This window comes from Cyprinodon variegatus, unplaced genomic scaffold (assembly GCF_000732505.1).
Source record: "Cyprinodon variegatus isolate N-32 unplaced genomic scaffold, C_variegatus-1.0 Scaffold21, whole genome shotgun sequence".
In the NCBI taxonomy this organism is placed as follows: domain Eukaryota; kingdom Metazoa; phylum Chordata; class Actinopteri; order Cyprinodontiformes; family Cyprinodontidae; genus Cyprinodon; species Cyprinodon variegatus.
Window position 1 is genome coordinate 193,766 of NW_015150474.1, and position 17,567 is coordinate 211,332.

General features: G+C 37.0%; 1 protein-coding gene across 2 annotated transcripts in view; it reads right to left on the bottom strand.

Moving 5' to 3' along the window:
* The window catches only part of aqr (aquarius intron-binding spliceosomal factor), a 57,835-nt gene that overhangs the window by 24,280 nt on the left and 15,988 nt on the right, over positions 1 to 17,567 (bottom strand). For both annotated transcript variants that reach the window (XM_015390809.1, XM_015390800.1), the window contains exons 18-26: positions 16,974 to 17,141; positions 13,666 to 13,835; positions 13,240 to 13,481; positions 12,941 to 13,090; positions 11,265 to 11,334; positions 10,195 to 10,305; positions 9,760 to 9,869; positions 4,857 to 4,992; positions 1,920 to 2,129 (exon numbers count right to left, since the gene is read on the bottom strand). In XM_015390809.1, the coding sequence (XP_015246295.1) occupies positions 1,920 to 2,129; positions 4,857 to 4,992; positions 9,760 to 9,869; positions 10,195 to 10,305; positions 11,265 to 11,334; positions 12,941 to 13,090; positions 13,240 to 13,481; positions 13,666 to 13,835; positions 16,974 to 17,141 (1,367 nt within the window). The remainder of the gene's footprint in view (positions 1 to 1,919; positions 2,130 to 4,856; positions 4,993 to 9,759; positions 9,870 to 10,194; positions 10,306 to 11,264; positions 11,335 to 12,940; positions 13,091 to 13,239; positions 13,482 to 13,665; positions 13,836 to 16,973; positions 17,142 to 17,567) is intronic.

Here is a 17,567-nt window from a genome sequence, read left to right on the forward strand (position 1 = left end):
GGGGGATTTCGTAGCATAATGATGACATATAGCAATATTTCATTAGTAAAAGAGATTGATATGGTGTTTTTAAATGGCAGTATATCAGCATATGAAGATATTGTGATATTTTAATGTATCAATATTTTTTCCCTCATCTTTAAAAGTCTGTAAAAAATAAGTTTTTGAGGAAGAAGAAGTAGTAGTATTTTTTAGACTTTAGAAACTCAGAAGCTGATCAAATATCGGGTTAAATATCGGTGGGGTGGCCGGTGTCCGATATTCAGTTTTAAGGCCGATACAGGCCAATACCGATAGGGGGCAGATTATATTGTGCATCCCTACTTATTACCATTTAAACATCACACTAGAACAGTCCCTTGCCTCCTATCGGCAGTCCATGATGCTACAGCTCTAAAGCCGGGCATACACTATGCAATATTTTCAATTGTTGCACGCAGCTACAGCTCAAACTGTATGACTAAGCTGCAGGGTTTAAAAGTTCACACCTCACAATATTTGTTCTCACACTGTGGCCCAACGCTCTGATGCGACCTTACAAATTCTGATTGGGAGGTGGTCGTGAGAGGCTGATCGGCCCTCGTTACCCTCTGTACACTACACGATGCACGATCAGCCTAAAAGTCAGCCCAATCGAAAAAATTGCGCACGACTGGATAGGGATGGGAATCGAAAACCGGTACCTGTTCAGAACCGGTTCCGTGTGTTCCAATTCCATTACACCGTTTAGCAGCTCGCTTAACAATTCTCTTATCGATTCCAGGCAGCACCAGACATAAACCAATTTTCTACCTCTCTTTGGGGTTATTAAGGGAGTGTGCCTTTCTCGTTAATCCAGCCCTGTTTAATTAGTACTACTGGTAGCTTGAATTCTTACATGATTCTAGCTATTGAAATTGATGTAACGAAACATGCTACGAAATTGCTACGAAGTTGCTCTGAGGTTCAGGGAGGAAGGTGGTGATGAGTTTATTTCCTGAACTTGTACAGTAATGCTTTTTCATTAAACAGAATTGATAAGAGAATCGGAATTGTAGAAATCTTATCAATTCCCAACCCTACGACTGGTGAATAGGCCTAAAAAGGGCAAAAAAAAATATAAAATCATACAGTGTATGTATTGCTTGAAGGCAGGAATTAGGTCATACCATGCTTTTTTGTTGCCATTTGTTGTTAATAGGCAGAGAAGTTTGTGCTGTGAACAGGTGAGGTGTGAATTGCAAAGCCAGACACGCCGGAAAACCATAAAATGAGTCAGCTGACTGTAAATAGGAGATGACGCAGTCTGCTCATGCTCACAACTGAATCGTGCCGAGCCCAACTGTTGAGCTAGTACTAGATTTTGCACGTTTCGGTTGTGTCTAGCACGGTCCAGTTCAGTTGCATTCCATTTATACTTAACAGTTATCTAGTTTAGTGTGCTCAGACCGTTCTCAACACGGTTTCAAAAGGGTAGTGTAAATGGGGCTTATGATGCTTAAGCAATTACTTAGAAAAAACAAGTTTGTGTTCAATCGTAGCTGTAAGTTTATACTCTTCTCTACGAGCTATGAATATCTAAACAGATGGAGCATCTGTGAACATAGATTAAATTCTTTCTCCAGATTTTAAAACCCAATTTAGGTCTCAAGTTTGTCTAGACCATTCCAACATAAGAGTCAGCTTTGATTTCAATACCCCTTCAGATTTCATGATATTGGGTCTTTATTCTGGTTGATGTTATACATCCATCCCAATCTAATTTATGTAGTAGGATTTTCAAGTATTCTAAACCATTTGAACTTTTGCATGACACTTTGTGTTGTCATACAAGTTCTAGAAATTGAATCACTTTCCCCAACTGTCCTCAGATAACCTCCATATCCCACTGAGTTTTGCTCTGCAGAGATAAAACTAGTGCACTTTTTCAAACTTCTCACCTCCAGCTGGGTAAATATTTTCTTGATGTGGCGATAGCAGCCCTCCGCGATGTCCATGTCCTCCTCATACGACCGACCCTTGAATACGGGCTGGGGGGCATTGGAAAAGTATTTGTGGAACGGGAAGTGTGCAGCAACATCCTCCACCTCCACCTTCTTGCCCTGTTTAGGTTTGACTTTGCTCATGTACTGCTCCCAGCGGGATATCACCTGCAGAGGGGAGAAAAATTGTAAAGTTTCAGGAAGAACCGACTTAAACTTTTTTATGCTTACCAACAGACAAATAAGCTGACTGCTGGAGGGTTTTTCTTGAGCAAACTGCTGCGTGCATCTTAGAATTCTGCAGACTTTAGTATTGAAAAAAAAACCAAAACACAACACTGAACAAATGAGAACAGATAGCCTCCCCTTTCACAGGGTGTTCCTGCTGAGAAACTAATAAAGCTGCTTCAACCAAACAGCAGGTTGTTCTAAAAATAGCCCAATAAAAGAAAACTCAAAAACTTTGAAAGTAGCTTTAGGGAGACACCTTGAGGACTTCACTGCATCTGTTTGGAACAATTTTAAGTGTTCAAAACTGAACCATAAATACACACAATGTTATGAATTAGAAACACACTGTCCGGCCGCTTAGTAATATAAAGTTACTTTTTTAATTTTGATTTCTATTTTAGAACACTGGTTACATAAAGAAGTATGATTTATTTGGTTAAACTTCCTGTAATAACACATTTAATCATATTCAAATGTCCCAATTCCACAATGAAAAAAAAAAGAAAAAATCTTTTTTTATATAATCGTCATTAAATTTTTTTTTTTTAGAATTATTATTGTGACAGAATTTTTTTTTTTTTTTTTTTTTTTTTTTCAGAAGCTTGATGGACTATGTATTATTTCGGGGGCAAGTTCTAAAATGAATCTGAAAGAAAATATATATATATTTGTTTATTGTAGTTAATATTGTTTATGCAACCTGCTACCTCGTTTAATAATGTGTGCGTCTACAAAGATAATTAGAAAAGCATGAAAATGCTATTAAAACCATTAAACACCCATAACTGAAAGGAGAGCTGGGGGGAACAAATAGAAAATATAGAAAAACTGCATACTTGGACTAAAGACTGACCCTTGGTCTCAGAAACCTCTGTGACTTTTTGAACCCAGCAGGATAATGGCACCTTTGTTATTCCTGCTATCCAACAATTTAATGTTATAGCCTAGAGCATTACAGCCACACGAAGATTATTCTTTCTGATTCCTGTAATTTCCCAATATATGAGAGGTTCTGTTCCGTATAATATTGGTTCCAGCTTTTCTATGTGGAACAAACACCCTCAGGGCTTTTATCAGTTTATCAGCAACAAGGCTAGATGCAGGAGAGTGGTTGTTTTGAAAATAGTTGTGTAAAAATAGGTGAATTCAGTCCAATGATTGTGTGAAGTGTTTGTGTTTTACTGTAAGCTAGCCACACAGAAAGGTAAAAGTTGTTTATGAGGTGTGCTGTTCCATTGTTAAAATTACTATCTGTGCTTTCTCTCCTTCAGCTCATCATTAATATCATCTCAGTTTGCCAATATGAACCAGATAATGCGCAATTTGGAGGTGTGGGTGTGTTTCAATAGCAGCATAAATCCTCATCATTTTTGCATCCATGTAGATTTTTCTTTTTTTATATTTTTTTTTTTTTACTTTTTGGCAAGATCCTTTAGATTGCAACCAAAGCAGTCACTGGATACAGAAGCTGCCATTCAACTTAGAGCATTATAATAAGTTACTAAGAGTGTTGCTGGTGTGGGTACGAGATCTGCTTGGGGCCCTGCCCATTCTTATGACGTCATCATATGACAACTCCAATCGGACAAACTGTATTGCAAGCGTGTCTTAAGAATCAGATCTCTTCTGGAGTATTTTACATTTAATCTACGATCTAAAGTAGCAGAAAGTAGAAAACATTGTCAGTCTTGGTAGAAGTTACTGCGTTCTAAGAATAAGCTCAACCATTTACATAGGTGACAAAAAAGCCTGACCTTATTTTTATTCTTTTTATTGAGCTCTAAGGGCAGGGAAGAACAAATTGAACATCTTAAAAAATGTCTTTCGTAGAGATTTAAGACAAAGAAAACAACAGTTATTCTACTTGTAGAATATTAACGGTTGTTGTTGACACAAAGTTAAAAGTAGTGAAGCTTAATATGGCTGACTGATCGAGCTAAAAGAGGCTAACCTGTTAGCTACTGAGCACAGCTAGCTAAAGCACTACCCAGTTCTCTCGTTTATATCAAGGTTTGCAGTTACTTTTTTATGTTCACCATAAACATATTTTTTCAGTCTTGTTATCAATCAGATAAAACTGAATTGATCATTAGACGCGTTAATGCTACAGATTCTCCTGACTTGCCACAAAGACACTGCGTGACGTTACGATCATTGTCTGGGCAACCACAATGTTTTACATCATGTGGCAACGTAGCGTAAAGTCACTGGCATGCGCAGGACCCGAGCAGATCTGACCGCCCCAGCAGATCTGGTATCTATACCGGTTCCATGCGTTCATGCTGAAACCCTGATAGTGATGAGTTTGGCCACACTTAATTTCCTGTATAGAACAGCGCCTAATAATAAGACACCAATGCTGCTACTAAGTTTCTTCACACAACACCCTGGACCAAAAAATGCATTTACATTCTTGAAAAGCCAAAACCACTGGTTTAATCCCAAAAGATGAAGACACTTGAACCTAAATCAAATATTTAAAAAATGCTATATTTTATGCTAAAACAATGGTTCAATATTGCTGTTATGTCATAGAGCAGGTATACAATGTAACTAATTACTGCTGTTTTTCAGAGTTACCATATTTTTTTTTACTTATTATTGAAATTAAACCATCAATAAAAAAAAAATTAAAAAAACACATATTCCTAAAGTTATCCTTACCTGATAAAGGTAGAAGTGTCCTGCAGTCTCACATGTGTAAGACACATCCCCAGGAACATCCAAGCTCTCCTGTAATCTTCCCACCTCTCTGAGGAGCTCCAGTCTTCTAGCAAGGACATAGTTCACTCTACCATACCTGTAAGAGAATGCAACATAATTATCAGATCAGCAGAAATATATCATGCTTTATTTAAGAATGAAGCAACAATCCTATTACTTGGAAGCATACAAAGTCCTACTCTTAACATAGAAATGTTCTCTGAATGCACAGGATAATCAGCCGGAAGTAAATATTGGGATCTGATCTAATAAACGACTTCCTTTTCAAGATACAGGTAAAAAGCTAAATTAAATATATAAAATATATGCTAAAATGATTCAGATTTAAAAAAATTAGATTGGGATAATTTCTATTTCAATTCTTTTGTGGATCTTTTTTCCCAGACAGACATTTCTGAAAAGCAATGAGCCATGTCAGGCACACACAGGAAGTAGGCGGGGTCACCAGGGTGATATTAGAGGTGAGCCTATTTTTAGACCTTCTTCAAAGATCCTCAGTCAGCAAATCACACAAAGAGGATCATACAGCCCCGCCCGTTTGGCTGGAATAAATTAAAAAAATGGAAAGTGAACCTGCTTAGTTCAGACTCATGTTAAACCTGAATAAGTGAGGCATCCGATTTCACCTCATATTAAAGAATTTTGTCCTGCTTTTGGGATGTCAAAAATAAACCAATCCATGTGGCTTTCATCTGCTTTTAATATCTCAATAAACCAAAGAAAAAATGTTTACCTTTAAATGCAAAAGATCATAGTTTCCCCTCTGTCAAGCTCTAAGTGTAAAGTTGTCATCTATTTTTTATTTTACCTTGTAGTACGTGTTAATTAAAACCCTCCGGCTCTCTGCTCTGGCTGGTGTCAGTGTGATGGAAGAAGTGTGCAGCCGGCATGTTGTGTGTCTCAATATAGCTCTCTTTCACATTTATGGTCTTGCATAATTTAAAAATGGAAGCTACTTTTTCAAGAATCACAGTTTACACAAAACACTGAATAACAACATGTGTATAGCACGGTTCTTCAGAGGGAATCTAACAGAATATAAATACTTTTTTCATTAACATGTCACCTGCAGGGGAGGTTTAAATAGTAACACTCTAGCAGCTATATTAATATTCTGTAATATGAGGCTATTTATACTAAACAAATTTCTATCAAAAATGGTGACTGATTTGTTTACAGGTGGTTTTAAAATAGCAGCAAACGTGGGGAGCTCTAAATGTTTACAGTATCTTAGGCCAAGTCTTTCTCAAGTCAGTCATGAGTCGTCATAAAACACTGCTACATCATCCTTCATCTCACCAAGGACATGAGTCACTGGCCTGCAGGGCCATTCACACACACAAGATTAGTGTTTAAAGAGCTGCAAGCAGTTGTGGGTCTTGGATAGGAGGTGTTGTAGTTATTAGCAAAGTAAGAAGTGCAGCTTGGTCTATTAGGTTATTTGCAATGAGGGCAAATCAATTAGTAATGGCCATTTTACCTTTTCTACCCTGAAGCACATTGCTAGTTTTGCTTTTGTTTTAATAACAGAGAGGTTTTTTGAAAAGCTTTACGTTGCACAAAGAAACATAAACCTCATTGAGAAACAAAAAAAAAAAACTAAACAAATCAATAGGGCTGGCTATTTTGGCCAAAGTCCTGAATCGATTCGATTTTGATTCATACAGTTCTAAATTGATTAATTTCGATTCAATCTGCTTTTACAATAATGAAAGTGGTTCAACTGTGTTTCAAAATACACATGCATTTTTTTTTTCTTCCTGTCATATTAAACACAAAGTGCAAACTTGTAAATTGGACAGTTTAAACTTGAGATGTGAACAAAACTGTCTCAAAAGTGCAAACTTGTTTGTGAAAAGTGAAAAAGTGAAGCCTAGCTCGCAGACGTGACACAGGGGGGGACACAGCAGACAAGCATTATCTCCACTGTACAAACCACATGTGCAGCGTTTTCTGTAACAACTACAGGGTGTTTGCTGGTTAGCCCCCCATTTGTTAATGTCTTCAGTCAACCTATATTTGCAGCTGTCTGGCTTGAAGTCATCTTGAGTGCATCTTTCCTGCTCATTTGAATGTTAACGTCACGCGCGTCAATATAAAACAAATCGATCTCATTTAACTAGACATCGATTTTGCAAAAATGTAAAGGAATCGATTCAAAATCGATTAAATTTATTTTTTTACCCAGCCCTAAAAATCAATCAATTATGAAACAATGGAGGAAACGATTCATGATTAATAAGTTGGTCTTTTTATATTTAGGGGGAAGTCAGAAACCATTCAGCTGCCGATTTAAATGTTACTCACACACTCAGTATTAATAAATGGCATTTGCCGGGTGATATCTTTTTATGCAAACCTAAGTGACTTGACTGTCATAGTTAGGGCTGCAACTAACGACTATTTTAAAAATCGATGAATCAGCCGATTATTTTTTCGATTAATCGATGAATCGGACAAAAAATATTTTTTATATTAACCTCTTTATTCCAAAATAAACATTTTAGACAGAACAAACAAGCACACAAGTACAGGTTGCTCATTAACTGTACTGGTGCAATATGAAAAATAAATGTTTGTGTTAAAACTACGCAAACTTACATGAGAAATGTAGCTTTTTACAAAAGTTGCATGTTACGACTTTTTTACAAAGCGCAGGCTGTCTGCGAATTGAGACACAGCTTGCATTTGCGGTATCGGTCATTAGAACAGTTGACGTTACTGCCTTTTGAAAACAACCTTTGCTCACCTGCGATGCTGGCTCGCTCTGCTTTATTTTTTTCTTCCCCCGTTTCAATCAAGTGGCAGTGATGACGATGGCGGCGGATGACGCATTAATCGCGTGACACAACTAATCAATGATGAAATTCGTTGCCAACGCTTTTAAAAGTCGATTTTTATCGATTCGTTGTTGCAGCCCTAGTCCTAGATGCTGCTAATTCAAAAGGACAAATAAACGTCATTGACGTTTTCAAGGTAAAATCTGTCACAAAATCCGTAGCGGCCATAGTAAAAAAAAAAAAACACTCAACATTAAGATATTTTACTTCTGAAAGGGGTTTCCTGTTTCTCTCTACAGATAAATCATAGTAGTCAACTCCAGAAATGAACTGAGAAACACCTAATTGATAGCTTTTTTCAAAAGCGAGATGCAGCTTTTTAAAACATGCTAAAAACACATCAACCACCCAAACCTTAAGACCCATCTGAGGAAACAGAATCAATATTTCCAACAGAAACACACAGATCTGTTACCTTGCAGGCAAGATGATTTGTGGTGAGATTTGTGAATTTAAAACCCCCCGAAAATGCAACTTGCCAGAAGCCATTAGATGCATTAGCCTCGAATACAGAAATGTTTTCAACCAGAAAATGCAGTGACATTTATGACGTCAACATGAAGCAGCAGTTCGAAGCAAAAACAAACATGGCTGCACCAGTGGACGTAGACTCCAATATTCAGTCTGTTTCAGCTGGAATATCCTCTATTCCTTTTTTAAAAGACAAGCAAAAGGACTTTTGCCTTTTTGGATGGAAAAGATGCTTGCACATTCCCCCCAACCGGATTTGGTAAGAGTTTGATTTATCAGTTAACTCTACTAGTTGTAAAACAAATCAAGAATGTGAATTGTCACAGCTTCTACTACTGCTGCTGTGATTGGCTGAAAGCTCGACATGGAGGCAGGTGCTGCTTGATGATTTACCCAATCAGCTCGAACAATTGTACTGAATCAATCTGGCTTATGCAGAGTTAACAGATCTGTGTCCTCGACTTGGATGAGGAAACTTGCACTGGCCTAAGACACGCAAAGTGAAAATGGCTAATAAATGAACTAAAATAGATTTTAATTGTAGTAGTCATACAATTGCGATTGTATGATTTTTGTAGTAATCCTTTGAAAACAAAGATTTGTTGCTGTAGGTCATGATCCGAACATTTGTAAATGTAGAAACTCTACCACTGACCAGCCTCATTCATTCCTCACCTGAGTCTGATAACCATTTTAATGCTTTTAAAAGGAGATTAGGTGCATTTATTCATGCAGCCATTTATGAATGTATTTATTTAATTTTAAGATCACGCTTTTTCTAATTACCTATCAAAAAAATATATGAGTAAGCAATATCCAAACATTAATAAACACTAATGAAAACAAATTAAAAGATGACTCTTATACTGACGGATGTAATACTGTTTCACAAGCTTTAAGTGAATAAGAATAATGAGCCATTATCCATTTAAAGTTAGCAGTGATTCACTTAATAGCATTTCAATAGAATTCATTTCAACTCTATCCCAAAAAAAAGTCCTTTAATATTGTACTCTAATAATTTAATGCTGGCCTATTAATGTGCGTGTCTTCAGAAAATCATTATTCATATTTACATGAAATCCGAGAAGCTGTTTTCTAGCTTCAATGAGTTGAATGATCAGTGATACAACCAAAGCTTTTTTTTTTTTAATAATTGTCTAAATAGATTGCACCATAATGGAGTTTATATTCATGTTTAGCTTACTATCCACAAAAAAGGTTAAAAAAACACAAAAAACTATTAGATTAGATGAACAAGATCCTTTGATTTGTGAAAAGAGCTGAATGTGGCAAAGCCTAATCAAGTCAAACAAGGTCCAGAGAGCAGCACACAAGGTTATTAAGTAGTACTGTCCCTGTGCTTAATTCAAGGAATACACAGACAGCTGTTTTCAGGACTGTGCGTAAACAACAGTAAGTATACTAATCAGCTGAATGCACTTTCACACGTTAAAGGGTGTATGTTGGCAAAGTCTCCTCTATCAATCATCAATGTGCTTTTTCCCCCATTAGTTTCCTGTTGTCCTCACCTGCTGAAGTCTTTCTCAGTCTCCAGCTCCTCCTCTCCGTGACCCAGACGCAGAAGGTGGCGCTCGTCAATGTCTAAAGCCATAATCTTTTCAAAGAGCTGGTTCAAAGCCTGGTGTGGAGGAAAACAGGCACCAAATTTGATTTTGAAGGTTTGTTTAAAGCAAGAGGAATGTGTTATTAGTGATATAAAGCATGAGCCAACAGGGAATAAAAATAGGAGGGGGGATAATGTTCTCTCTAGGAACCATCCCCTGGTGTAAAACAGGAGCAGATTATAACTTTATAGTTATATAAATTATATATATAATTATATACTTAAGAGGAGGTACTCTGGTACAAAGGAGCTCAAGTGTTCCCTCCTGGTGTAAATGAATTGGGAATTATTTCAGTCTGAAAACCCTTTTTTTTTTTTATTAGAGTTTGTGTTTGCTGACCTGATTAGAATGAGTGACTATGAGAGTCCTTTGCTCGGGAAAGTTGTGATAGAGGTTGGAGATGATCTGAACAGCCACGTCTGTCTTTCCAGTGCCTGGTGGTCCTACAACCTGTACAAAGGAATGAAAACATCAGGAATTAGCTCCATACTTGAGGACAAATATTCAATACTCTTAATCGTCTCAACTTGACTTTAACGATAAACAAGGATTTTTTGACAATTTTTTGTTTTTGAAGAATGCAAGACCTGAACCTAAGAACAAACAGATGAGCAGTTAAATACAATGGGTAAAAAAAGATGTAGGAAAAACAACTGGATGGATAAACGGATATTGGTCGAACAATTTAACAGGTGATGGTTGGATGGACAGACGGGGAAAAAATGATGGAAGGACAGACTGACACAAGCTTTAGCTTATCAGCAGGATAAATGACAAGCTCTAGCTGGAAAAAAGTCTTTTTGACTGCACATTCAGGTAAGGACAGCGAGCCAGCGGGGAGAATAAATTACACTTCCAGGCTTTCTTTTATCCTCACTATGTAAATATGGCTGCCACTTCATTATGGTGCACAACTTGTCATGATAATAACCCCAAGCCCTGTTTACCCAACTAAGGAGAAAAGAGAGATGTGGTTATATCTAATTTACTAAATACATATTCATGAAAAAGGTTGGTTTTAGTATGAGTCTCAGGTGAGTAAGCTCTGCTAAAAATAGGATGCCTAATTACATATGCATACATAAATCACCACATAATAAGCTTCTTGGGTTCCCTACTGAAAACTAGCTAAACCAGGAGGCAGAGGGTGCTTGTTATGGCTGCTGATGAATGTGGTGTAAACCAAAAAGGAAGATGATAGGAGGTAGAGAGAGGGCAAGAAGAGAGCATGCACACAGGACCGTCTTATAACCCAGCTGGTTTCATTGTTTTTTCTGTTTTATGTTAACCATTTAACTGATATAATCAATTACCATTCATTCTATTCTTTGCAAATATAACTTAATTATTACTATGTTTGATTTAAATGTGTCCATTGCAAAAATAAAACAAAAAAAAAAGGTCCTTACCATAGTTAGTCCTGGCTGCATCCCGGCTCGGATGGCTTCGATCTGCGTAGGTGTGAACTGAATCGTGTTCCTGGAAGAAATTTGCATCATTGACGTTAATAAAGCTGCTACCTTATTTAATGTGTTGAACTGTTGAATCTCTTTAGTATCTGAATTTCATTGTTTGCTTTAGCTTATAAATAAAGAAAAAGTATTCTGACAATGAATAGAAATGGAGAAGCTATAGATCAGAATGAGAATTATGTTATGGGTGTAACAGTCATTCTATAAAGATAAGGGAAGGGGCTACCACATGATTTTGATTTTTCAACAAAAAAACAAAAATGCTAATTGAAAAATGGCAGCAACCTATTTTAATAAAAAAACAAACCAACCTCTCAACCTACATAGCGCAAAAGTCAGAGAAAAAATAAAATAAAAATCACTCATAAGTAACTTAGCTTGAAGCATTCAGATTTGTTCTCTGCATGATCCTGAGATGTTAGAAAACATGGTTGCAACAATGCAACTTTAGTCCTCTGATCAGACTATAGTTGCTCCCTGAATCTGGATCAGGGCATCACAGAGTTCCTGGAAAGCCTGAGGTGGAACCTACAGCAGCAGAGTAAGACTAAGTATAATTTCAAAGAGGTCAAGGTGCGCTATGGGATTTAGGTCAGGCCAATCAATTTTCCAGGAACTGCATTCACATTCTCGCCATAGGTTTGCCATTGTAGTGCATCAAGAGGAACCAAGACCCCCACTCCACCCTCACAGGGTTTGAAACTGAATCCATGGATTTTAACCTAAGATCTCATGACAATCAGGCTGCTGTTCCTTGGTGTTCAAGGCTCTCAATGTCCCTCCGTGAACATGTCTCCACATACCATGACTAAACCGCCACCATTTAGTAATACTAAAGATAATGCAAGCATTTTCTTCATAAATTCACTGGTTCCTTTAAAGTTTGTCACAAGTGTTCAGGGTCAGCCTTCAGCTGTTCCACGGTAAATACCAATCAGGTTCCATGGAATTGTGCAAAAAAGCATGAGGCTCTCAGACCCTCCTAATGAAGCCTGATTCTGATTGTTCAGGCAGAAAAAACGTCAATAGAGGACTGTTGGAGGTCACTGTTTAGAGCCCTGGGAATCTTCATATAGTTGCTCTTTGTACTAAAGGCCAACAGCAGTCCTGCTGATGTGCTCTTCGGCCTTTTCCAGCTCCTTCCCCGTGGAATCTCTCTCATGCTATTGAGATTGCTGGGAGTCATAGTAAAGCTTTGGGCAGTCGAATAAACAGTTCCACCTGTATAATGATGTCACACTAGATCAAATGTTGCTAGTTTTAGTACCAAGAAATGTACTGAAACAGATACAAACCCCAATGTGCTCTACAGCAAACAGCTCAACAATCTGGACGAAGAATTGACCAGATTATGTCCTCTGATTGACAGTTAATAAATGCAACATTAAACACAAGCAAATCTATTCATTCTTTTTTGTGTTATACATGAATATAACTTATCTATTTAACATTATTGTAGTGGAAAAAAAGAAGAACAGAATATAAGAATAGAACAAAAACCCTAAAAAAGTACCAAACAACATTAATCAGGAGTCCCTTCAAACTTTTTAGTGTAAAACAGATGATTTGATCCATTATTTAATAACTGATGCTAAAGAGCGGTGCTCTCTCACCTTTTGGGCTGGTTGTAGGGATACGGCCCACGGTTGGGGGCCACATATGGTTCCACGATCAGCGTTTTATCTTCTTCCACATCTTTCTCTTCTTCATCAGCCTTTCTTTTCTTCCCTTTGTCTTGTTTATTGGAGATGGGAAACGTAATTCTAGAAAACAAAGAAAAACAAGGTCAGCATCATAAATTAAGATATCAAGAATCATAAAAGGAGAATACACTGTATCTAGTTATGTATGCAAGCATTACATTAGCATTAAAGAGAAAGTTATTTAAAAATGTATTTTTTTTTATTTTCACCTGAAAGGAGGGACTTGAAGCTCTGGCTTCTCCTCAGCAACCTTTATGGTATGACCGGGAAAACACGACCGCAAGTGATCCAGGGAGAGAAAGGTGTCGTTGAAGTCCAATGTGGAGATCTGATTGGGCATCTTGGAGTAGTGGGCGCTGCCTGGGTCCCCGTAGCCAAGAATAATGTCGTGAAGCCAGTCGGGGACGACGCATTCTGTGTTCATCAGGTGTCTGATGGTCTCCAGCACAGCCTAAAAACACAGTCAGATTGATGACAGATTTCCACATTTTTTATCATCCGAATATTTAACTTTTTAAACGCAATTTTGTTAATATCTTAAATCTGTTTAAAATATCTTAAAGGCAACATCACAGCTTTAATAATCAATGCAGCAATTTAAGGTCACAGGATCCTCTTCAGCTTTTACTTTTTACCTTGAAATTATTCTCCTTAGGTTTGCGTCTCATGATGATGTTGAAGGTCTCATACGGGTCTTCGGTGCCACTCTGAATGCTGCTGGTCATGTCCTGCTGATACTGGTTGGGATCCAGCCAAACACGGAAGGTTCTGCTGTCTCCTCGTAACTTAGGTTTGGGTTCAGGTCCTTATTCAAGTGGGAGAAGGAGAAAGTATTAAATATTAAAGGGTGACTGCATTAATAAGCTTGCTTGCTTATTTAGATTTCCAACAGATATTAATATTTTGTTACAATACCACGCTTGGAAGTATTTTTCACTTTGAAGATAAACCAACAGAAAGCTGGGCAGAATTGTAAACTACAGGAAATATGATAGATGATTTGCAAAATACTGATAATCAAATAATCTTACCAGGGTTGGGTGAGTTTGTTAACCACCCTTTACTTAAATGTCCCAAAATGAAACCCAGTGGAGTCAAGTTGCTTTTACATAAATTAACCGTATTTTTCCGGACTTTAAGTCACACCAGCCACTATATCCATTATAAAGAAATAACAAAGATAGGTGGGACTGGACTATAAGACGCAGAGAAGTATAGGGATGCTACCTTAACATGAAAGGTCAGAGGACAATGATCACGGCTAAGGGAGGAAACAGCGGTGCCCTAAATTAAAAACATTTATTCGACAGAATTCAAAGATGTGGTTTTGCAACCGATGTCATTACTAACAGTAAGCACGACATTCAGGGTGGTGAAAACGGGAAATGTGAAATAGTGCAATACGCTGAGAGCATATTTTTTGGGGCCATTTGTGTTGTCTCATTAAGTCATTAGTAATTGATGGTTGATTTTTTTCTGTTCTCCAATCTTGAGCAGCTAAAGGGCAGCTGCCCATGATGCATTGCATTTCTCTTTCCGGTTACTTCTTAAAAGATAAAGCTACCAACAATTAAAACCGTTTTATTACGGTAAATTAATTGAGAATCTACTGGTATATTTTTTATTCATAGGTAGCTCTACAGGTTGCACCCCCAAACAAAACATGTAAAAAAGTTTGACTTAAAGTCTGAAAAATCCATTATTTGGTAAATAAAATCATGAAACTTGCTTCCTTCATGACATAGTTGTGCTGATCACTATAAAAATGTAATAAAATATTAAAATCAGTTTTCTTTATATTTTTTTGTATCAAAATGTATAAAATTTTTAGGAATTTAAAACACTTTTGTGCATCTAAGCATGGTCTCCTTATAGTGCTGAATGAGACAAAGCGTCCAAGGAGGTACTATAAGGATGAGAATTAATGGGTTTATTATTAATCTACAAGCAAAAATGTTTTCATCTGTCAAAAGATACTTATCCTGTTTTCAGGCAGCATAACTTCTACAATCGGACAGGAAGGTCAACTGTAACTAAAGAAGCAGATTTTCTTTACTCAGACCTATTCTGACTCTTCAGCAGAAGCTCAGTGATTTATGCGACACAAACACACCACCCAGATAACCACAGAACCACTTATCCCTGTTGGGGATCTGAAAGTTTAACCAAGCCCACTCTGGCAGGACATGTCTCCTGGCATTGTGTCTACTTAGAAAAGCCTTCCTTCTCCATATTTGATCAAAGCAGATGAGACAGGATAGGGAAAATGGTGCTCCGGCAAGGGGACATATGCTCTGAGGGAAGACTAAGAAGATGCTTGCAGGGTAACTTAGGTGAACTCGCATTAAAAAAAAATCTTTGAGCTTTAAAGTAGAACAAAGCTCAAACAGAGGTTGTAATTTATTCTGCTGATAAAAGTCAGAGAGACTTTCTTTTTAGGTATGACCTGTTTAGAAATACCCTCGAAATCAATTTGGCCAATTCTAATATGTCAACTATTTTTCATTAAATAATTTATTAAATGAATAAAATACAACTATGCTGATTTTCTTTAACATTTTTAGGTTATTACCTTTATTTATTTATTTTTTTTTTTACAGGCAAGTCATTAAGAACAAGTTCTTATTTACAATAGCTGCCTGAGAAGTCGAGTAACCAGTTAGGAAACAGGAAATAGGGCTAAAATAAATACAATACATTAGTAATACAAACATAAAATACAATTAATTTAAAACTCTATTCAAAAATGACTTTAAAGAAGCAGCTGCAAGAGTCTGTGAACGAGGATAATAATTGTTTTGAAGGATGAAATTAAAATTAGTCTATCTAGTTTAAGAATATTTGCAGAGCGTTCCAGTCATGAATGGCAGCAGATTGAAAAGAAACAAGGCCAAAAGTAGTGTTTGTTTTGCGAATAAGAATTTTGAGATAAAGTTAGATGAAGTGTTTCAAGTGACAGGCTGAAGCGCAATGGTGTGTATTGAAAGGCATTTATGGCACACCTGATGGCGGAATGGTAAAGACTGTCAAGTTTTGATGGAGTGGACTTGCAAGCAACCCTATATATAGTGTCTCCGTAGTCTAAAATGGGTAGAATAGTCATTTGGATAAGAGCGGTTTCTGTAAAGGAAGCCAAGCTTAGCCTTGACTTTTGATTGCAGCTTTGAAATGTGGATGCAGAAGGAAATTGACGTTTCCAACCAGGTGCTCAAGTCTTAATATGCAGTTATACTTGCTATTAAGTACTTCTAAAAAATTTGTTTAGTTCTTAAACGGCAAATTCCATACAAAACCATGAACAAAACTTTTTTCAAAACTGCAACTAGATAAAAACAATTATACTTTGAAGTCACTAACAATCTGCAGAGCAAAAATGTGACAAATATTTTAGTAAAATTATAGTACTTAAAGATACTTTTTCCTGTTAGGGAGATCTGAAGTTGTGCAGAGAATGATTTATTAGAGTGGCCATCATCTAAGCTAATATATGGAAAAGCAAAAACTGGATTAGAATAAGCCATTGAATTTAAAACTAGATATTTGTCTGTGAAGCTTAAAAGTGCGGAGCTGATGTAAGCACATTTACATTTTCAACCACATGAAAAAAGTAGAGGTAAACAAACTAAAAAAACTTTAATTAGTTTAATTCAAAGTAAACAAGATGATTCAATGTTCCTCTGATATAAAGCCAGGAAGCAAAAATGGTTTAATCAGCAGTAAACTAAAACTGCACTCATACAAAAACCCAATGGCTGAGAAAACGTCATCATTCTGTGCTTAAATCTATTGCTGCAGGGGAAAGCATTGCAGAGCTAATTAGAGCAAATGATCAAATGTTAACAAATCAACACCAGTCAGACCCGCCCTGAGGATATGCTAGTGTTAAGATTCATTGTATTAAATGGCTCCTGGTTTTCTGATGCTCAGGTATTTGTGACTTTACCTTCTTCGATGACACGTCCCTTATCATCCAGCATACCCTGCACCTCGCAGCCTCTCACGTACACCAGCCCAGTCTGGTCCAGAAAGGGCTGGCGCCGGTCGAAGCGTGTGCCGTAGAGCAACACGGGCCGCACTGTGATCAGAAAGCAGACGTCATGCTTTCGTAGACCTAAAAGTAGGGAGAACAGAGAAGCAGAACAGTTAGAGAATTAGAGGTTGAAGCTTTGTGAAATGATAAAAAGCTTCCTCCTGCACCATTCATCTTAATAAAAAACCCAAAGATATGTATAAAAGCCTTTTTCCCCCTTGAGATTTTCAGCAAAAAACAAGACTAAAGTTTTTTCATGGAGACACAATCCAAAACTTACATTTTCATACAGCCAAACACATATTTCCAACTGTAAATACACTAAAGCTTTACCAACACCTCTTATTGAATGAAAACCTCAGCAGCTTTTCAACTTAGCATGCAACACAACTTCCGCTATGATAAGGAAATCTTTTATTATTGAGATTAGGGCTGCAACTAACGATTATTTTGCAAATCGATTAATCTGTTGATTATTTTTTTCAATTAATCTATTAATAATCGGAC